Source organism: Tursiops truncatus, chromosome 10 (assembly GCF_011762595.2).
Source record: "Tursiops truncatus isolate mTurTru1 chromosome 10, mTurTru1.mat.Y, whole genome shotgun sequence".
Lineage (NCBI taxonomy): Eukaryota > Metazoa > Chordata > Mammalia > Artiodactyla > Delphinidae > Tursiops > Tursiops truncatus.
In genome coordinates this window covers 93,758,442-93,782,293 of record NC_047043.1, presented here as the reverse complement: position 1 = coordinate 93,782,293, position 23,852 = coordinate 93,758,442, and the positions used below count along the sequence as shown (strand labels likewise).

At 42.5% G+C, this 23,852-nt stretch overlaps 1 protein-coding gene across 1 annotated transcript in view; it reads right to left on the bottom strand.

Moving 5' to 3' along the window:
* The window catches only part of GRM7 (glutamate metabotropic receptor 7), an 817,195-nt gene that overhangs the window by 229,394 nt on the left and 563,949 nt on the right, over window positions 1-23,852 (bottom strand). The window contains exon 7 of the mRNA XM_033865318.2: window positions 16,168-16,307. Within this exon, the coding sequence (XP_033721209.1) occupies window positions 16,168-16,307 (140 nt within the window). The remainder of the gene's footprint in view (window positions 1-16,167; window positions 16,308-23,852) is intronic.

Genomic DNA, 23,852 nt, shown 5'->3' with positions numbered 1-23,852 from the left:
GCGTCTCCACGCGGGGGGCAGGCCGACCAAACGGCATTACCACTCGAACTGCTGGGATTGGCTGACGACTGACGGCGCCCGGACTCGAAGACCCCCATCACCCTCGCCGAGCCCAGGGTAACGCTACAGGTAGCGGGTAAGTCCATCTCATTTCTGGTGGGCACGGGGGCTACCTATTCGGTCCTGCCTACCTATTCTGGGCCAGTTTCTCCTTCCCAGATCTCGGTCATGGGTATTGATGGCAAACCATCCTTCCCACTCCAGACCGGTCCACTTTCATGTCATAACGAAGGACTCCCTTTTACTCATTCCTTCTTAGTCATACCATCCTGCCCAGTTCCTTTGCTAGGCCAAGATGTCCTTTTCCCACTTAGGGGCCTCCTTCCAGCTGGTTATTAGACTTGATCCTAAGATCCCCTCCTCCCAACTCCTACTTCCTCTTCTCGACCTGTCTCTAGAACCCTCCCCCCTCCTATCCCCCTCTTCCAATCACACCAAACCCAATCAATCCCCAAGTCTGGGATACTTCTAAGCCCATAATAGCAACACACCATTCCCCTGTCCTCATCCGCCTAAAGGACCCCTCCAAATTTCCATCAAGGCCCCAATTTCCCATCTCTGAGACTCACCTTAGGGGCCTACAACCTATTATCACCAAACTCCTAAACCAGGGACTCCTCATCCCCACGGACTCTCCCTGCAACATCCCCATCCTGCCTGTCCGCAAGGCCTCTGGGGATTAACGCCTGGTCCAGGACCTCCGACTAATCAATGAGGCGATAATTCTCCTCCACCCAGTAGTACCAAACCCATACACTTTGCTCTCCCATATTCCCCCGTCCACCACCCATTCTACGGTCCTTGATCTCAAAGATGCCTTCTTTTCTATCCCCCTACACCCTGATTCCTACTTTCTTTTTGCTTTCACCTGGACAGATCCAGATACCCAGGGCTTCCGCAACAGCCCCCACGTCTTTGGCCAGGCTCTGGCGCAGGACCTCGCTTCCTGCTCTCTCACCCCCAGTATAGTCCTCTAATACGTAGATTCTCTCCGACGCTTAAAAGAAGAACTCCAACGCGGGCAACGACAATCCACCTCCCCAACTCCCGACTGGTGGCGGTCCACCCTCTATACCTGGCCGACACCAATCTTAGGCCCCTTAATTCTCATCTGTGTCTTGTTCATGCTTGCTCCCCGTTTTCTTACGTTCCTTCGCAGGCGCATGGAGGAAGTCTCTCGGGTGGTCACAAACCAAATGCTCCTCGGCCCTTACACCTTGCTTCCTACAGAACCCCCCCCACTGGTCTCCCTTAAGCCTCGGACCTCTGGTCGCCCGACTCCCCTTTCGACGCCCCCATTCAGCAAGAAGTAACCAGAGATCAGAATGCCGCCCCATTACACCAAAGATGTAAGGCCAACTGGCCTGAGGCAGGGGAATGCAATCAGGCTCACAGGTTGCATCAGACCAAAACTTTCCGGACCACCCAGTTCCAGAAACTGACCTGGGGACTTTCCACCTGGCCCAGCCTTCCCGCCTTTCGAGGGGCGGGACTAATGGTCCCAAGACTGCCAACGATACCCGAAAAGACCACCAAATAAGGAATACCCTGCGCCCTCCCGGATTCACCACACCCCTTTCCCTTCTTCCCCTATAAATTCTGCCCAGACCTTCACCCGGGCGCGACTTCCCTGGCCCCTTTCTCTCGGACCAGTGAACCTCGCCCGGGAGCGCTCCCAAATAAAGCTTGTTTAAGCTCTCCTCCGTTTCTTGGTGCCGTTCCTTACAGGTTCCAGAGAAGACATCCAAGGTTGGAATATTTTACTACTGTGCAATTTCATTCGTAAGCATCAGTTTGGGGCCTAACACTTGCTGGGCCCTGGAGGGTCCAGTGCCTCTGAGAACTTCATGGAGGTGGTTAAAGAATCACAGCTGCCGTAGGAGAGGGGCGGTCCCACTCGAGAGGAAAAGGGAAAGAAAAGGATGCAGGTCTTCCCAAGGAAGCTGGAATGAACAAGCCGGGGCCCGTGTTCAGTCCAGGGGTGGACTGTGGCATTTCCAGTACAGATGTGACCAGATACAGAAAGGTCAGAAAGCATGTGACAGGAGCACAGGGTGAGGGGTGAGACAAAGGCCCCCGGGGGAGAAGGCAGAATGGGGGAAGAAGGCCCACCCTGATCCTGGAGGAAGGGGAGAGGGGTGGAGATGTTTGGCACCAACAAATAACAGGTCATTTCAGGTGTTAAGGAAAGCACTAACAAAAATAAGAGCAGTACTGGCAAACATTGTTGTACCACCATCATCCTAAGCACTTTTTCATGTACTTAATTCTCACAACAGTCCTATGGGAGAGGTACCCCTATGGGTCCCATTTTACAGATAAAGCAAGTGAGGCAAAATAAGTGAGGTGTAGCAAGTTTAGTGGTAGCGCTAGAAAGTGGTGGAGCTTGGGATGTAAAAGGAGGCAGCCTGCCTCCATAGCCCATGCTTTTTAACACTGTGTCACAGTACCTCTTCGTTGATGACCGATGTCAGCAGATACCTGTTAATACTGACCTACTACTTCCTCTCCACTTTTTAGAAAGGAAAATTAAGGCGGAGAAAGCAGATGTGACTCTGGAAAGGTCACACAGAAGAATCACTGGTAATTTGTGTTTACAGATAATCCTCTCAGCCATTTTAGCTTCATTTGTCTGTAAAAACAAAGTTAAATATAGAGCTGGGGCCCATAAAAGAAGGCACTCCCTAAATCTTGAATACTCTATTATCACGGTGCTCACAATACTGGTTGTTCCTAATAAGACGCTTGGCAGTGAAATTTGCAAGGCATCCAGGAAATCTTCAATAGTTTTGCTACAATCTTGCCAGCTAAGGACTACAAAACAGATCAGTTAGTCTTCTGCAGACAGTCCCCTGAAGCGGGATGGTACTCATCTGCGTGACAATAACAGTGATGAGACAAGAGCTATTGGTCCCACGGCTCCTTGCCAGACTCCTGATATTCTAATCCGGCACTCTTGATTGAATCCTGTAAACTGGCCTTTACAGCCAAGGTGATCTATACTATTTTTAAAAATTAATTAATTTATTTTTGGCTGCGTTGGATCTTCGTTGTTGCGCACGGGCTTTCTCTAGTTGCGGCGAGCGGGGGCTACCCTTGGTTGCGGTGCGCGGGCTTCTCATTGCGGTGGCTTCTCTTGTTGCAGAGCACGGGCTCTGTGCGCGCGGGCTCAGTAGTTGTGGAGCGTGGGCTTAGCTGCTCCACGGCATGTGGGATCTTCCCGGCCCAGGGCTTGAACCCATGTCTCCTGCATTGGCAGGCAGATTCTTAACCACTGCACCACCAGGGAAGCCCGTGATCTATGCTTTTAATGGAAAAAAAAATATCAGGAAATAAATGCACAAATCATATAACTGACTATTTACCAACTTCGATGGGAGCTTCTTATTGAAGCATAAATGATTTCAGGGCAATTTCAAACAGCCACTTACCTTTCCAATGCATATCCATCAATGTGTTAAAGCTCGCTTCCAGAGTGTGATTTCAAACGGCAGGCATCATGTTCCCTGCTAAGATAAAGACCCTCGGGTCCTATTCACTCATTGTGAAGGCTCTGTTGCAATATGGCTGCATGATAAATCAAGAACGCCTTTGTTATTTATGAAAAGTTTTGCCTTCTTGATGTTTTCCCACCGCATCTTTTCGGTCTTCCTTGTTCTCTGCTTGTTACTTCTTCCTCACTGTCATAACTGGGAGGACTGTTAGTAGGCAATTGAAAACGCCCCCTACACCTGAATCGATGAGTGTTTGTTCAGGAGGTTGTAAGGAATGAACACCTGTTGGCCAGAGAGCTTGTCTGAATGGCGGGCGAGACAATTCCAAGACCTGAGACAAAGAGTGTAGCTGGAAGACCACTCCTCCTAGGCTCCCCTCACTCCATTTTCCGAGAAGGACAGAGATTTCTCGTTGGGCTCCATAATCAATCAAATGAGAGACGGTAACTGTTGGGGTCAGAAACTCATTGAAGCCACTTTTATTCTTAACAATGGGAAATCAGCTGTGCAGCTGTGTAAAGACCAGCCAGAACGTGTTCCCAGGCATGGGAAACACATTCATGAATTTGTCCTACTGAGGGTGGGATGGGGACATCGCTCATTCAGATTTACTTTGGAGGGGAGTTTACTACTCTCAACTGCAGATTTTTTGGAGAAGCTATCTGTAAACAGCATGCTATATCAAATACTGGAAAGTGAAAGATGGCATGAGCAAAAAAAAACATCCCTAGGAATGGCAGTGCTCACCTGAGAAAACTGGGTGTAGGTCTTCCAGGTTCAGTAACCAGAAAAATGAACTTTTTTAGACGAAGCCCCCTACTTAGGACAGACCCTGTAAATTAAACAGTGTGATAGCGTCAACTATAGGGCTGACCTGCTTAAGTAATTGGAGTAGTTTAGGATGACATATGCTCGGTGGTTGTGCTATTTTGGTTCTAAAGGTTGGAGGATAGTAGAAAAGGGAGATAAGTTTGACTTTTCACCTTGGCCTATGACATTTGACCAAGAATGAACCCTGAATGTGGGTAAGAGTGATGCCACCAAGTAGCCTGTCACTTTGTGTCCCAGAACTCCACTGAGGATGGCTCTGCACACAGCCGGTTTATCAGAGACTAAAGATTTCTAACTCTGACTACCTGCTCACAACAGCTTGCCTGCAACCACCCAGCTTAACAGGATCAAGGAAAGTAAAACTGTCCGTACTAATGTGATTCTACAATCCAAAGAAATTCTTACCCAGGAAGATAAAAGTTACAAATATTTTTCAAGGTTTGTTTTAGGAACTTCCTGAAAATCCATGCATTTGAACAATGTATCACCCCATTCTCAAAAAAAAAAAAAAAAAAAAGAAAAAACATTTCCATCAGGGTAAAGAGCTCATTTTCAGGACCAATAATCGCTCAACTGGGCTAAATCCCCTCATCAAACAAGAGTTTCGCAAAAAGACTTGCTTCAAAGCCCTCCTTGCTGGATCCACCGATTCTAAACTGTACTATCACAGACTTTGCCCAATTCTGATCAAATCTCCCCCATTAAAAAAAGTCCCTGACTCCAGACAGCCAAACTGTAAAAATATTGGCCCTTGCCCTCCCTCTCCTGAGACTCTGCCAAGACTTTCAAGATGGTAGCCCCCTTACTGCAGTGAACTACAAACGTGACTTTGCAATATCAACAGGCAATTTTGGTAGCCATGTCAGGGCGTTGACAGTCAACAACTTGCAAATTCCAAGCTATTTGCTACAATGTTCTACTGCTCTATGACCTTTGATATAGACCAGAGAACGTCAGAACTGGGTATACACCTAAGAGTGGAATTTCTAGTTCACACGGCAACTGTATGTTTAACTGTTTCAGAAACTGCCAATCTATTCTTTCTCTGCATTTCTGCTTTGTCATTTAAAGAGAAATAATGCAATGAGAGCAAAATGCTCAGGACTGTGGAGGCTAAAAGAGGCAAACGTTGGAGGTCAACAGAACTCACCCTTGTAGCTTAGCTAAGCCTCCTATGGTATTGGCATCACTTCCTCTTCTGTTAATCTTCAATCCCAACCCCTCACTTGAGAAGGATTCTGTCTACTTATCATGAATTTAGGGTTCTTAATTCAGGGTTCTTCCCCAGACTTTTCCAGGTATGTGATTAGAACATTTATCAAACAGATTAGCTCAATTAGATACTAAAGATGCTTAAGAAAACTGCATACAATTCTTATCTGTTTACACAAATAACGTTAACTCTCAAGGATGAGACTCAAGGATGTATTTTACAACATGGGGAATATGGGCAATATTTTGCAATAACTGTAAACGGAAAGTGACCTCTAAAACTGTACAAAAATATTTAACTAAAATATGACACTGATAGAGGGGTATTAAAATTTTTAAAAATTAAAAATTTTAAAAAGAATGTTGAGAATGTAATATGGATTTTATAGGCTTCGTCGAAAAGCAAAGTTATGTAGTACAGAACTGTGGTTAGACAAAATAATCTGCCCCCCTCTAACCCCTCCCCCCAACAAAGATTTCCACATCTTAATTTCTTGACCTGTCAATATGTTACATTACATGGCAAAAGAGACTTTGCAGGTGGAATAAGGTTACAGACCTTAAAATAAGGAGATTATCCCAGATTAGCTGGGTGAGCCCCGTGTAATCCCACTGGCCCTTCAGAGCGCAGGAGGAAGGCAGAAGAGTCAGTGAGAGATGCAACTGCAATAGAGGAGACAGGAAGCCTTGGAAGCATGAGAGGGACTCGAGGAATGAACGGCAGCGAATGCATCAAGGCGGTCTGGAGAAGCTGGCAGCAGAGAAACAGAGACCTCAGTCCCACAACCACAAGGAACTAAATACTGCCAAGGACCTGGCAGGAAACACATTCTCCCCTAGAGGCTCCAGAAAGAAACAACTCTGTTGGTACCTTGATTTTAGCCCAGTGGGATCCCTATTGGACCTGTGACCCACAGAACCACAAGATAAGAAATTTGTGGTGTTTTATGCAACCACATTTCTGGTAATTGTTATTTTTTTTTAAAGATTTTTCTTTTTTGATGTGGACCATTTTTCAAGTCTTTATTGAATTTGTTACAATACTGCTTCTGTTTTATGGTTTTGGTCTTTTGTCCGTGAGGCATGTGGGATCTTAGCTCCCCAACCAGGGATTAAACCTGCACCCCCGGGGCTTCCCTGGTGGTGCAGTGGTTGAGAGTCCGCCTGCCGATGCAGGGGACGTAGGTTCATGCCCCGGTCCGGGAAGATCCCACATGCCGCGGAGCAGCTAGGCCCGTGAGCCATGGCCGCTGAGCCTGCGTGTCCGGAGCCTGTGCTCTGCAACGGGAGAGGCCACAACAGTGAGAGGCCCGTGTACTGCAAAAAACAACCAACCAACCAACCAAAAACCTGCACCCCCAGAATTGGAAGGCAAAATCTTAACCACTGGACGGCCAGGGAAGTACCTCTGGTAATTATTTACGGCAGCAAGAAATATGACAAGAAGTATGACCATGAATCTCATATGCTTAGTTATATCGGGGAGAGTACAGCAATTCATTCTCAAAGGGTCCTGGTGAAGTAGCTGTTTTGCTTGACTTGACTCGATTTTAAATACACAAGGGGATTGAGGTTCAAAGATAGTAAATGATTTGCTTTATCTGAGGAGATAGGACTCAAAACTTGTGCTTTCGATGCTGTCCTACCTTATAAGACTATCTCACGGTGGGTTGAAAACACTTCGAATCTGATTCCTACATTTCCATTTTAACACCATCAGGTCATCCTCAGATTTTTGGCTTCCCAGGGCAAACAGGCAGAGGCTACATAAACTCATCTCTTTCCTTTTCTAATTTTGGAGTGGCAACAACAGGTGAGAATCTCTGTTATAACACTTGAGCTCTCTAAACTCATCCTTCTTATTATTTCTTCCTTCAAATGTATTTTGCCTGAGCCCAAAACACAGTGAGTAATGAAATTCAACCATTTCCCCACAGAACACAGGCGTATATTAATAAACAAGAAGTGATTTGCTGGAACGCCTACACGGCAAACGAGAAATAATGGGGGTTCAGGCTTCTGTAATGCACATGTTTATGAAACCATATTGATAATTATAAATACTATTCATCTTCCAGACGTTCATAGACAGAACACAGTTATACATCATTGGTTACTGGAAGGAATGCTGACAACACAAGGGTGATCTTGGTTTCTTTCATTTTCAGTTTGTTTCAGAATATGTACAAATACACGCCTCCACACAAAAGCATTGTTGACTTCACTAAAGCAGTTCTCTTTTGCAGGCTGTATTTATTGACCCTTGTAAAAAAACATGATTACATACTTACGGCTGTTTTGGTTCATTAATACTATTAGTATATTATTGTTGATTGTTAGAAAACAATTCCCAGAGACCATTTATAAAAAGTCAAGCATACATGGAAATCAAACTAGTGGAGATAAGTCAGAAACTACTCGAAGTCTAGATGAGGTGCATGAAATGAGATGCCTGTGGGCGTAAGGAATGAGGAGAGGGGGTGGAGTTAGCGGGGTGTCAGGCAGTAAGGGATAGTGGGGTCTGTGGTGACATGGAGAACACACACCGTGTCTAAAGTGGGAAGCCTCTACTTAGATCCAGTTAGCTGTAACTGCATGGGACAAAGGCATATTATTGTCTGATCTTCTGATTTTTCAAAAGAAAAGCCAGAAATATAGTTATTCTTATGAAATTTCTTGATTCTTAAAATATTAGCGAGGAATTAAGTTTTTAAACACACCTGCTGTTTGTGTTCCGTTTGAGATCTCTAGTGTCCAGTTGGCTGACAACTGGAAAGCAGTACATACTCTACCGGATTGGTACACGTCCTGTGTAAAATATCACAGATTTAGAGACGCTGACAAACGGAAATAACGTTTGGCACTCTGGTCTCAGGTTAAATGCCATCTTGTCCGAGAGGCTGTCCTTGTCCTGGATCACAGACCTAGGAACTGGGCAGGACCATGGTTATAAACCAGAGCCCCACGATCCTAAATCCTTTGTTGTTTTGACTCTTTCTCTAACGCAGCATTAAAACCTAGAGAGGCAGGCAGCGGATGCGACCAGTGTTAATGGTGTGATTATGAATCAATTCACTTTCACCAACACAAAAGTAGCCACTGACTCCGCCGCTTGATCCCTCAAGAATAATCATCCCACTCCGTGTTCTCAAATAGCCACAGATAGGTTTCTAAACCTAAAGATCAACTGGAAAAAAATTAAAACCAATTCTTTTATCCCTTTTCCTCCTTTTTTTCCTGACTGGCTTTATCATTCAGAGACCAAAAGAGTCTACCTTGCAGTGTGAGCCAGCTTTCAGACCACTTGTAAAATTCGTAAGAAACTTGTCTGGTAAACCAAGGTCTTGAATGGATCCCTGAATCACATGGAATTGCTGACTGCAGTAGAATTCTGGATACATCTTCTCATCCATTCATGCAACAAGCACTGGGAATTCTGACAAGTCAAAACTGACAAGCCCAGCCCTAAGTAATTTATAACATAATTGAACTGTTGTCTGCTTATCTACTCATCTATTTAATATAAAACAAGCCATTTTTACATGCTAAGTATTACGCTAGGTGCTGCGGTATACAGAAGAAAAAAATACAGCTGAGTGCTAGAAACTGACATTTTCAACAGTTATGGATGAGGCGATAAACTAAGGATATTAAATTATTATTATAGTTGCTGTTGTAGCTAATATTTGTTGAATATTTACTATGTGCCAGGCACTGTTTTAAGTATGCTACATCCAGTACTACATTTAATTCTAACAATAACCTTATGAAATTGGTACTATTGTAATCCTGCTTTACAGCTAGTAAGTGGCAGAGCTGAGACTCAGATCCATTTAATCACGTTAGCTGCAAACCTGTAGCCCTAATCACTGATAACAAAACTATAAATTATAAGGTATGAGCCATTCATTATGATGAACAATAAGGTGATTCCGTAAAAGAAGCCTTCACACTGAAGCTGAAAGAAGCACTAGATTTTGACAACTTACGTATTTTTCTCTTTGTCAACATTGATTTTGGCTATCCATTACCCCATGTCTCACGCAGTGCATTGAAAATTAGGAGTGTGATTAGACTTCTAAAACATTTTTACTGTTGCAATTATGAAACAATAGAGTGATTAGTAGTTTTATGGGCATGGTAAATAAATCTTGATTTGGGGAGAGATAATTGGATTAAACAGTAATTGCTGCAATCAACCGTACTTTTTATGTCTTTAAACGCCCGTGAAAGCCTAAATTCTAACCGGGGTGAAAGATTCAATATTTAACAAAATCACAACTCTTAAAATTAATTTTTTATCACCTCAGTTTAATGAAAGCTGAGAAAATTCTGCTTATTGAGGGTAGGCTGACATTTTATTTCCCCCAATTTGGGCACATTAAAACAATTTTTTTTTTTCATTTTGGATTGCTGTAGCGAATGAGATAGTAGATAGCAAAGTTACCACACTTAAGTCGCCTTCATTCATTGATAAGGGAACAATCCAGAGGGGCTATAAATGGCTTCCAGTAAAGGTTTCCTAGCTCAAAGGATGTCACCTCCACCTACTTTCCCTAAGCTTTGCCTCATTTTCCCTGGAGCTTCTGGCTCTGTGGCCTCCAAATGGCTCCCTGGGGCTCCTGAGGGCCACACCCACCTCCAATAGCAGGTGTTGGATTGGCTGGCAGATTTCCAGTGGTTCATCCTGATTGGACCGTTTACTGCCCATCATCACTATGGCCACGGTGATTGGCTTAGGCTAAATCAGGTGTGGCCCCTGGACTTGGGAACTACGCCCGGCAGACCACATGGCTAAAAGAAGCTTAGGCGCTCTTCCCAGAGGGAAGAAGTGTGCTGTGGCTGCTTTCTGTAGAAAATGTCTACCATTAAAAAGAGTTCATGCTAATTTTACATGTCTTTATATATTAACAACAACAACAAGCCCAAATGGCTGCTATGTTCCAGATATTAGTTCTAGTAGGTACATGAAACAATAATTAAAACATAGATTCTTTTAGGAGTTTTCAGTCCCTAGGTAGAAAGTCAGTTCAACAGGGAACAAATCACTTATAAAGCCCCCCACACCTCAGAAGATCACAAAGTTGGACTAGCCTACATACGGGCAGATGACAGAGGTGCCAATAAAGGGTAAGTGATATTTATTCAACCTTCCACTTAAGCGAGTGTGCAGTTCACTGTAGGAAGCTGCCCATTAAGAGTAGCTTTTTTTTTTTTAACTTTAATCAACAATTTGGGATTTTAAAGAACGTCAGTTATTTGAAAAAAGAACATTTTAAGCATATCTAAATTTCCTACTAATTGCAAATAACTGAAAGATGACAGAAGTCACCTTTGTTTCTAATATGCAAAACAGATGTAGAGTTTATTCACATTATAAATTTATAATTTTTTAAACTATCTATGTTTCATTTCTTGTTTTTCCCAAAATATTCCCCATCCCAATTTTTAAACAGGACTGCATTATTCATTTAAAAAAAATTTTTTTTCTCTTCTCCATCTTGGGAACTACTACTTATCCTTCAAATTCCAGTTCAAATGTAAGTCAGTGCCTTAAATCAGAACCTATCTAAATGCTGTAAATGCCATTTATCAATTACAGAGCTCTGATCCTATTCTGGAAACTCCAGGGGCAGGGATGTGCCCCTCGTTTCTCCCAGCATCTCCAGGAGCTCCATCCTTTCTGACACCCTGCAGACGAGCAATAGATAGGGTTGCATTATTCCTTTGCCTGCTTCCCTGCCGGGAAAAATGTTTTCTGGAATCTCTGCATCATACTGTACAAACCTGAGAGAATAAATCAGGGTTCTTTCTGTAGGGGTGGTTAAGTGGGAGAGTGAATGGCTTTGCTCTTAAGGATTTCCTTCTGATGAATTCTTGTTGGTGCAGAAATATTGTAGTAGCAAACCACGTGGTCATGTGTTAGCCTGAGAGGAGACAGGGCCTACAGCTATTACTCCGCCAGTGAGGGCTCAGGGTGCATTCTGTAACAGATAGTGCACTCCTAGGCATCTAAATTCCAGAGGATTGGGTACAGAATGGCAAGCAGTCTGGTCTATAGCCCTGGGATTATAAGACTCTAAAACCTTGACTTCTTAGCTAAGAAACTCACTTGCAATTACTGACCACAGAGAAAGCTCTCCAGGAAATTCCATTTGCTAGAGATGATCTAACTGGGGATTGAACGAGTACCCCCAAGTCTGTAAATGAGAAGTACACTTGTCACTTGACATACTTTGTTTTATTTCATTGACTAGGAGAAAGCAAACCTACAAAACTAAGTTTGCCCCAAATTCACTCTCACAGAACTTTTAAGCGAATCAGAATAATTAGAGCAAAAGTAATATCTTGAGCACGGTGATGCTGGAGGGACAAGATACCAACCACTGGACAGGCTACGGGCTATGGCCCGGGTCTTCAGTGAGAAGGGTGGAGTGCCCTCTGAGCATTGCATTCACCTCCATTTTAGTCTTCTCTTACTGATTCAAATTGGACTTTACAGTATCGTAAGAAGCCCATAAAAGGCATTAACATGGTAACCTCTTCCCAAGGCCACTTACCACAGTGGCCACCCTCTGAATTGACCCAGCCCTTCACGGGTCTAAAATTGTTCCTGTTCCTGGCTCAGCCATTTGTACCTTTAAGGTGCATGCTATCCTGAGCATCAATTACTGGGTTCAGCTGAGGATTCGTGGTCCTGTCTGCTCTTCCTGCCGTACCACTCTCAGCATGACAAAGTAGAATCAGAAATGTTCCTGTTTACTGCTAAGTCAAGCTTACATCTCTGGTCTAGCTTCCGTAAACAAAAACAAAAGTCCCAAGTATTTATGGTCGGCCCAACTTGCCAGGCAAATGAAACAGGATCTTTTAAATTCAGTGCTATTTAGAGTAGTTAGACTGGCACTGTGTCATTTTCTACGAGGTTTTTCAAGGCCTTGGGTTCTCTGCTATTACAGTTTCTCTCTCTTTCTCTAATGCATTTCAAGGCCCGTTATAGATTAACAACTTACATTTTTTTTTTTTTTATAACTATGACCCGAAACTCTTTTCTGAGCTTCAGATTTATATCCGTTTCATTTAGGCTTTCATATATTTGGGAAGACTCAACTGGGATTCTCAATTTTTCTCCTCCCATTCCCAGGAGTCTCCCTAATCTCTTGTTATAGCATCCAAACGGCCTCAAGCTATACACGTGGGATTCACTCTTATTTTTCCTTCAAACCCAGTATTATTTTCCCTTTAATCCCAGTACTGAACCCATCACTAAATTATGTTATTCTTCCTATAAGATATATATGTAATTACAGATGTACATATACATATATATGTGTGTGTGTGTGTGTGTGTGTGTTTCCACTCATTTCATTACATCTCCACTATTACCACACTCTCTAAGCTAGTGGTTCTCAAAGTAAATACCATCAGCATAACACAGGGACTCCTTTGAAAGGCAAATATTTGGGCCTCCTTCCACTCCCAGATGTTCTGAATCAGAAATTCTGGGGGTGGGCCCAGCAATACGTGTTTTTACAAGCCTTCCAGGTGGTTATGTTGCACACTGAAGTTTGAGAACCCCTTCTCTAAGCCATTCTATTTCAGCTCGACAACTGCAGTGCACTCTTAATTGGTCTTTCCACTCCCATGCTTGCCCTTTGCTATATTACCTTCTCAGTAGACAAAATCATTTTTATTCCTAATTCTGATCCAGTCACTCCCTTGCTTAATACTTCTCTATGGCTTTGAAATGCACTCAGAATAAAATTTTAGAAATATTTACTATGGCCTGCAAGGGACTGCCTGCTCTGGCTCTTACCTACTGCCCTAACTTCTCCTCCCCGTCCCCTCCCTTAGCTATACCATGGAGTGTCCGCCTGCTGACCTGCTCCGTGGATCACTCTTTCTTCCCCCATCATCTGCTCTTCATCCAATAGGCCCCTCTCCACCTCCATTATTCCTTCTCCCACCCTGCCTCTTACCACACTTGGGAATTTTCACACAAATATCTCTTGTTTACCATGTAACTCTGCCCTAGATGTTCAATTACATGCAAACAGGGACCATGTTTATTTCGATTTCCACTGTGTACATACTGCCTCCCACAATGCTTATCACATGACAGGTGCTTTCAAACAAACAAAAAACCCTGCTTGTTGAATGGCTAATAAGATACAATTCGTATAAAGCTTAAAATACAAACCAAACAGAATAATCTTCCTGTCAGCTCACTGGGATGGTGATACAGATACAAGCAGAGCCACGTAGGACAATGTACAAAGGAGGTAAACGTCCTGTCATGGCTTCATCAACCCCCCCTTTATGCACAATCCTTCCTTCTAAAAATCATGACCCAAGCTCTACTGCCCCCAAGACATCAATTTTGCATTCTACTCTCAAAAAGCCCTGATCTCAATCATTTCCAAAGTGCCTCCTAAGGTGTACACCAATAAAGGCTAATGGCATAATTTCCAGGTTTGGAAGAGACATTAGAAGGACTTTTCTGGGATAGGGCCTGTGATGGTTCTCTGTATGTGTCAACTTGTTGAGGCCACGGGGGTGCCCCAGTATTTGGTTGTATGTTATACAGGGTTTGTCTGTGAGGGAGTTTCTGGATGAGATACACATTTGACTTGGTGACCGAGTAAAGCAGTTGCTCCCCAGTGTATGTGTGCCTCAGATAACCTGAGGGGCTGAGCAGAATTAAAGTCTGAATATGAGAGAATCCTCTTTCTCTCTGCCTATCTTTGAGCTGGGACATCGGTCTTCTGCTGCCTTCACACTCAGACTGGAGCCATTAACTCTCCTGGGTCTCCAGCTTGCCAAGTGCAGATCTTGGAACTTCTCAGCCTTCAAAAGAATTGTGAGCCAATTTCTTATAATCAATCTACCTATCTATCTATCTATCTATCTATCTATCTATCTATCTATCTTATTGGTTCTGTTTCTCTGGAGAACACATAATAATGCAGGGCCCTGCCGGACACAAGAAAATGGTGTTTGTATATATTACTATTTCAAAGTAGATCTGTGGACCTTGGCAAGCCCTACCTGACTTATAAGCCTGACCCAATATACCTGTCCACAGTATCCCTGGTGAATGTCATACTCAAGCTTGATGCCACATCAAAGGACCTGCTGTAGAACTTCTTGAAGTGTAAATGGTCCAGCACATCTCAGCAGAAGAGGCCCTGCAGCACGCCTACTGCTCTTACTTCTGCCATCACCCCCAGGCTCCGGGACCTCAGCCACCAGGCTCAGGCCTGGCCTATTTAAGTTCCCTCCCAGGAGGGGAAGACAAGCAGGGGATGCACGGTGTGCTGAGCTCCAGCTGTGCTGGGCCCAGCCAGGGTGGAGGTACCCTAGCCCGTATGTTCTTTATTCCCTGGGAAGACTGGGTATATTCATTTAAACTAACCATTAATTTCAAATAGGGCATTGTAAGTATTATTAGAAGCACATTATTGAATGTTGAACCCGAAATATTAAAAAAGTGAAAAAAAAAAAAGGTGGTTGGAAAGCTGTCAGCTAACACCTAGGCAGGCATATTCCAAACAGAACCACTTCAGGGGGATGTAAAAGCTAATCACACAAGGCCACTCCATTATGATGGTGCAACAAGGTCACTCTGCCATCATGTGTGAAATTAGACAGAAACAAGGATGCTCTGCAACCACAAAAATAACTCAGCATCTCCCTCTTCCAGTTCACATAAGTGTCTACTGTTTTTTTGTTAGTGACAATTCTTGCCCAGCTCTTGTCGTCCCACCTCCTAGATCAAAATCACCAAGACACTGAGTTATCAAATTGTCTCTACCGCCTAAGATGACCTAACCCAAAACTGATCCCTGCTTCCTGAAACCTTCTTAGAAACACCCAACTCAGCCCAAACTCTACAGTGAATCCCATCTGAACTCCTACATCCTGAAGAAGCTTTGGGGGCAGGCGCTTGTTTTTCATGCAGCGAGTTAAAGAAACCTAACTGTGTTTGACTACAGATGACTTCCTAATGGGCTCTGACTACTGAACTTTGATACAACCTTGCACAAGGAAGTGCTTGCTCACTCAAGGTCATGCTTTACAGAAAGAAGGAGTGGTTATGGAAATTAACACTGATGTTACCCAGAGATTCTCAGTATAAGCCAAAGTGACTCAGTAAAAAAACCAAAAAACAAAACAAAACAAAAAAAAACACCAGCAAATAAGGAAGGAAGGAAGGAAGGACAGAAGGGAAAAATAATTTGACCAAGATTAAGATCTCCTCAAAGTATTAAGGTATGAGCTGGTAACTTGTCTGTAAAGCAATCAGAGCCTCAGATTACACGAGATGATTCACACAGTTGCCGAGTATAACGTCAGGAATGAATTCCACACACATTTCCTATCCGTGCCATCATCACTGCTATCATTGCTGTATTATTATTGGTCATCGGTCCCTGCTGATGCCCGTAACAAGTTGAATGTTCACTTGCGGATGCTCACAAACATACAGACGAGAAACGTCTGCCTCAGGGAGCATATTACAAGCCTGTTCATTCATCACAAAAGCAAAGGAAGAGGAACAAGCAAAACTCACATTGAGCTGCAGTTCATCTGTCCACTGTCCGATCAGGCGGTAACCAGGGTTGCTGGTGTTTGTGGTCTGGTACTGGAAGATGTCGTAACGCCCAGGGGCGTCCCCATTCTTGTTAAACATGACTGGGGTGCCTGCGCTGCCTGGTGAAGACAAGACAAAGACAGATATTAGAGTTAAACGAGTTTCCTTCTATCTCTTGCTTCCCGGGTAATGGTCTGGAGACCTGGTGATGAGCAAGGTAGCTAGGAGGTAGCCTTGCTGTTTAATAGGTTCCACCAAGATGCCCCCACCATTCACGATGGTCTGCGAATGCTAATTATGGAAGGTGGGAAGACAACCTGTTTCCCCCTTTGAACAGCTCAATTTTTTAATATCTTAAAATATTTTATTCTACTTTGTCCTCTCTTTTAAGGAATAACAATCAAATGTGCTATTTTCAAGAGAAAATATTAAGCTTTGTTGTTGTTATTATTATTTTAGTGTCCATCAAACACTAAATTGTGGTCAATAAAGAATCATTTCAAGAAATAATAAATACATTTCAAAGATGAAATACAAGAGAATCAAAAAACAAGCTCAAAAGTTCACTTACATACATAGTTGAATACTCATTGCATTTAAAAAATACTTCTGGCGGATTATTTCTAATTTGCTTTAAACGATAACCAGTCTTAAATGCTTAGCAGTTTGCCTGGTGAATGCTTCATAAACAACGGATTCTTGCTCAATTTTCTATTTGGGTCTTATTTAAAATGTCTATCTTAAGATAAAACCAATGTTTTGGCACAATTAGACACTGAAGTCAATTTAAAAAGACGAATGCATGTTTTGAAGAAAATATATAATTCAAAGTTGGATATGAGTGAAAAGTCTCTTAACCTTAATCGTGTGGAACAAGTGGCAAACCATATACAAAGAATGGCAGATGTGAGTTTTGTTTACTTTCAGCAATACAGCAGTTACAAAAGAATCACCAAAAGTTTTTCACTGAGTGGTATTTCTCTGTTGATCTTTAAGAAACAGGAAAAATACCACTGGCTTCAGCATATGTGACTACTGTCTGCTCTTCCTATAAGTCAATACTAGATCAATATTCCCAGCAGAAAACAGTGTATTTCCTGTCATTTACAAGGAAGTTTACAGATCAGTTACAGGCTGAAACAGAATCATGAGAAGAGAAGACCATTTTGCTATTTTTAGGGGAGGGATGGGGTAAGTCTTAGGTAATGAGCATGAAGCACTTTTGATAATTCTTATTAAAAATGTCAGCTTCTGATGGTGGCAGAACTCTGCATCTGGCTAGCAGTCATTAGCTTCTGCAGAATTTGGGCCAATGTAGTATTTGCATTGATGATATGGATGAAAGAAGAACTAAGGCGTGTTAACTGGACAGGAGAGAGAACGCTTGCAACAGTAGAAAAGGGTGTCTACACTAAGGAAGCAGGCATGACACTGAGAGTGATCCCACACAAACGATCACTCAACACAAGAATGAAGTTAAAAAAAAAAGGGGCCCGAAAGAGGGACAATATATTGGGTGACAAGAGGCATATGAAGTTGCAATCCTGGGCTGAAAGTTACCCCTGCTGGAAGAGAGGGTCCAGCATGTAGGCAGGATACAGGGGCAGCTAAAAAAAACTCCACACTATCTTACAAGTGTCAGGCACAGACTTTTATGACACTTCTGCCTATTTAAAAAAAAAAAAAAATCAGAGCTTGTGGTAGGTTGCAAAATGGTTCCCCAGGTAGGTCTAAGTCCTAACCCCCAGAACCTATGAATGTCATCACACTTGGCAAAGAGATTTTGCAGGTATGATTAAATGAAGGGTCATGAGATGGGAGAGATTATCCTGGATAATGTAGGTGGGCCCAGTATAATCACAATGGCCCTTACAAGAGGCAGCAGGAGTCAAAGGAGGAAGGAGAAGATGTGAGGCTGAAAACAAGAGGCTAGGGTGATGCAAGGAAGGGGTCCTGAGCCCCGGAAGTGCAGGTGGCCTTTAGAAGCTAGAAAAAGCAAGGGAGCAGATACTCCCCCAGAGCCTCTAAAAGGAACCAGCCCTGCCTTCACCTTAACTAAAGCTCAGAGAGACCTGTATCAGACTTCCAAACTACAGAGCTAGAAGACAATAAATGTGTGTTGTTTAAGCTAGCAAATATATGGTAACCTTTTAATGGCAGCAATAGGAAGCTAATGCAAACCTGGAGGACACAGAGCAATGAGCTTCCTAATTTCACAGGTGAGGAAGTATACTTAGGTTCAGAGAGGGCAATCATTTGCCTCAGGCCCACTCCGCTCATTAAATGTGAATAGTGCACAATAACTGGTTCTGGAATCCCCTAGAAAGGGTTTAAATTCCAGGTTTACCACTTCCTACATGTGTGACCTGTATCAAATTATTCAGTCTCCCTCTACTTCTGAGTGTCACTAATACCATTGTCATAGGGTAAGAATTAAATGTAACAATGTACACAAGGTGCTTAGTCCCATGCCTTTTACATAATAAATGCTCAATGGATGGCCATAATTTTTTTTATATAGTTTTCATTTTTATTATTGTTTTCTTTGCTAATATCTCAGGACCAGACCCTGACGCATGCCGTCAGACTCCCAGACCAATAATGTTTTCCAATGCATCAAAGGAGTCTCTCCTAACTGGTATTTAAATTTCTCCCTTGGTGTAAACATTTTAAAAATTTTCCAAACAGCAGGCTAGAATCCACTCTGGGAATGGGCATTCATCCATGAGCAACGCTGATTTCACCCTATGAACTTGAATTTGTGGCTGAATCTGTCTGTGGCCAAGGTCACCATTTCAATTTGTTTCTTCTCTGTTTCTCCTAGACACTAACCCCATGGTCCACAAAGACACCCCTTTAAGCCCTCTCTGTAGAGGAATCAACAGAAATGTTTCTTATTATTTTTCAGGAAGACATTAATATTCAGATACCTCTCTTTCACATTGGATACTAGGATTCATGTTGTGCTTTGCTATAATTCTACAGCTTCTAGTCATTAAGTAATAGGATGTGAGCTTTTCAGAGTCTTTGAGAGGATGAAGAATATCAGAGGCCTGGGGCTCCAAAGGACCTCAGCCCCCCAGGTAAATATTCACCAGAAAGGTACACACTGCCTCATCTCTCTCTCTCCCTCCCTCCTTACAATCCTTGTGAGGAGAAATGATTCTTGTGTTGCCCTTTCCATTCTCATTAAAGTTCATGTTTAGAAAAAATAAGGCAGAAGAGCTGAATACATTACCTAAGTGATGTGTAACAATGTAGGGTGTGGCTCTGACCTTTTTGATGGATTCTACAACGCAACTGGCATTTTTCAGGCAGTTTTGTTTTTTCCCCACACAACTCCTTTTCAACATCACCCCTGAACTTCTTTTTTTTTTTTTTTTTGTGGTATGCGGGCCTCTCACTGTTGTGGCCTCTCCCGCTGCGGAGCACAGGCTCTGGACGCGCAGGCTCATTGGCCATGGCTCACGGACCCAGCCGCTCCGCGGCATGTGGGATCCTCCCGGACCGGGGCACGAACCCGCGTCCCCTGCATCGGCAGGTGGACTCTCAACCACTGCGCCACCAGGGAAGCCCCACCCCTGAACTTCTTGAAAGAGAAAAAGAGGGATTGTGTTCAATGAACTCTATATCAAAAAAAATAATGATAATAATAAGGACCAAACAAATCCAGAGAAAATAAATAAGTTATCAAAGGAGAAGCGATCCTCTGCTGGAACCTCCACAATGTATCAGGGCCAGAACACAAGTGTCCTAAAGTAAAGGCAACAGGGCCACTTGACCAGATGGGATACTCAGAGGAGAGAACGGTTGAGAGAATGCACTCAGGTAGGAAATCTCCTTCCCAGATGAGAGCATCTGAGTGAAATTCCTTTTTTTTTTTCCTGGATCAAGAAGGACTGGAGATATACGATGCTCCGATGACAAAACAGTCTTCAGAATCCAAGTACTGACCTGACAGGTTTTCTCTTCTCTTCTTACCACCCCATACACAGATTCCAGAAAGGCTACCTTGATTCGTGTTCCAGTTACCTTTTGCTGCTCAACCAACTATCCTAAAACGTGGCACTCAAAAAAAAAATGACAATCTGTATTTTGTAATTTGGGCAGGGCTTGGCAGAAACAGTGCGTCTCTGGTCCACTCACATCAGCTGGGGCTATGGCTGGAGCACCCACGTGCAGCCTGACCCTTGGCTTCCTCCTAACATGGCAGCTGTGTTCGTAATACAGAAGTCACAAGAGAACCATGCAGAAGCCCGATGGCATTTTGTACCATAGAAGTCACATAGTGCCACTTCTGTATTAGCCATAGGTTCACTCAGACTCAAGGGGAGGGAATACAGATCTCATCCTCGCTGAAGAAAAGCTAACTTCATGTTTCAAGAAGACCACATGAGATATGCCATCTTTATAAAATATACCCCAACCCAATTTGTTTTCTGGAAAGGAGTAAATCTAGGTACAGACAGGCTTCACATGAAAGACTTCACTATATAACAATTCTCTAAGGTTGTGTATCCAAGACAACAAATTTGTTAAATTGACAAATACTGACATCTGGTTGGATGGGCCAACATCCAACATAAAGATAACTCAAATTTAGGCTCAGGACATTGCATTCATTTGGGATGACATAATTAGCCACCTTTTCTGTTGGTGCACAAGGGGAGGTTAAGTGATTGCTGAAGATGTAGCAATACTTTTAGAGCATTCTATTATCACTTCCTAAATTGACGCTTTCAGAAATGTGAAGGTCGGAGTTATTAAACTGTACTCTACTGGTCTGGAACAGAACTCCCAGGGGTATGGAAAACTCTGTACTGAAGTAACAGAAGAGCACGATTAAGCTTACTGAGACCAAGAAACATCAAGATTTTTCTAAAACATGCAGAAGAGAGAGGCTACAGTTTTCACAATGGACTAGAAAGAAACTTGAGTTCTAGGTCTGTCTCTGTCATTTGCTAGCTGTGGTTGGACAAATATTTTCTCCTCTCTAAAATGTGATTCCTTTATCTAAAAGTCAGGAAATTGAATTAGTAAAAAAATGTCAAGCTTCTTTTCACCCTAATTGTTGCTCACTTAAAGCGACGTGAAAGCCACTTAACTAAATCTAACACAGTTTGTTTTTTTTTTTCTGCTTTACAAAACTGTTGAGTTCCACCATTAATGAATGTCACACGGCCCTGGGAGTCTTCTGCCTGCCTGTCCACATGGCAGAAAGAATACCCTTAGGGAAAAGGAAATTATGTTGACAACAGAGAATGACTACAATGATGACAAAGCAAGGGAATGGACTGGCCCTGCCTGTGAGCTCCCACAGAGCCTGTGTTCCAAGATGGAAGAGCAGGAATGTTGTAATAAGCCCTTTCTCTCAGACACTTAATAAAAGTCAAGAGAGCAGGCCACGGGGTTGGGTACCCTAGGTACCAGTTACAGCATCATCAATACATAACTGTGTGGCTTTAGACATCATGATTCTTACGTTCTCTGTGAATCAGTTTATCTGCTAAAAAAAAAAAAGGAAAATAACAGTATCTAAGCCATTTAGTATTATGAATATTAAAGAAGCCAATACACAAAAAGTACTTAGGACAGTTTCTGGCACATAGTAATCATTTGATAAACGTAGGGTCTGTGTCCAATCAGAAGCTCAGCATCTCTGGCTCATCAGTGGTAAGCCCGTCTTAACTGAAGTCTGCAAGCGTTAAATAGAAGAAGAATCAGATGAGAATCACCAAAAATATTCTCAAAATGACTCTTCTTTGTTACTGGCCAAAGAAGTGTGATGCTTATCTATGGACCAGCATACAAAGCCCAGAAACTGACCCCAGGATATGTAATGAAATTTATGTGTGCTTTTTCTGGGAAAATTTGTTATATATTTTAGGAGATTCTGTAAGATAAGGAAGAAACTACGAAAAAAGATAACTTGTAGGCGAACCATTTTTGTGGTTGTATTTATAGTCATTTTTGTCTCCATCTTAACTCGGAAACTGTTGGTTCCAAAATCAGATATGATTCTTCTTCACCCAGATACTAGGTAACTCCTGAATGATTGATACAATATTGTGGGTTTAAGTGGATTATTACTTACAAGCAGAGAAGCAAGATTTTTTAAACCATAACATAATTATCTAAACCAGGAAATTAACATCGATGTAATACTATTTAAAACTAATCCGCAAATGTTATTAAAATTCCTCCACTGTCCCATTCGTATCCTTTTTCTGGTTTAAGATCAGTCAATGTTCCCACATTGCATTTAATAGTAATGTCTCCTTAGTTTCTTCTAGTCTGGAACAATTCCTCCATCGGTCGTTCTCATGACCTCAACACTTTTGAAGAGTACTAGCCAGTTATTTTGTAAAATGACCTTCAGTTTGGATGTCTGGTGTTTGTTAACATTAGATGGAGGTCATGTATTTTTGGCAATAAGACCTCAGAAGTGATGTTGTAACCTTCCCAGGGTTATCTTTTTTTTAAATTAATTAATGTTTTATTGAAGTAGAGTTGATTTACTGTTTGTTAGTTTCAGGCATACAGCAAAGTGATTCAGTGAATCACTTTTCAGTATATATATATATATATACACATACATACACACACACACACACACAGACACACACACACACACGGTACTTTTCAGATTCTTTTCCCATGTAGGTTATTACAAAATATTGAGTAAAATTCCCTGTGCTATACAGTACGTCCTTGTTGTTTATCTATTTTATATATAGTAGTGCGTATATGTTTCTCCCAAATTCCTAATTTATCCCTCCCCACCACCTTTCCCTTTTGATAACCGTAAGTCTGTTTTCGAAGTCTGTAAGTTCTGTTTTGGAAATAAGTTCATATGTATCATTTTTTAAGATTCCACATATAAGTGATATCATATGATATTTGTCTGTGTCTGGCTCACCTCACTTACTGTGATAATCTCTAGATCCATCCATGTTGCTGCAAATGGCATTATTTCATTATTTTTTATGTATTCCATTGTATACATACATATACCACATCATCATCGTCTTCTTCTTTTTTTTCTTTTGGCTGCACTGAGTGGCATGTGGGATATTAGTTCCCGGACCAGGGATCGAACCCATGCCCTGTGAAGTGGAAGCATGGAGTCCTCACCACTGGACTGCCAGGGAATTCCCAACTACATCTTCTTTATTCATTCATCTGTCGATGGACATTTAGGTTACTTCCATGTCTTGGCTATTGTAAATAGTGCTGCTATGAACATAGAGGTGCATGTATCTTTTTTGAATTATGGTTTTCTCCAGATATACACCCAGGAGTGGGATATGGTGGCTCTATTTTTAGTTTTTTAAGGAACCTCCATACTGTTCTCCATAGTGGCTGCACTAATTTGCATTCCTAACAACAGTGTAGGAGGGTTCCCTTTCCTCCACACCCTCTCCAGTGTTTATTATTTGTAGACTTTTTGATAACAGCCATTCTGACTGGCGTGAAGTGGTACCTCACTGTAGTTTTGATTTGCATTTCTCTAATAATTAGTAGCATGTGATGTTGTTAAGTCTCATTGCTGGTGACACTAACCTTGACAACTTGGTTAAGTGCTGTCTTCCAGGTTTCTCCACTTCAAAGCTGCTCTTTTCCCCTTTATAATTAATGTGTTCCACGATGAAGGACACTTTGAG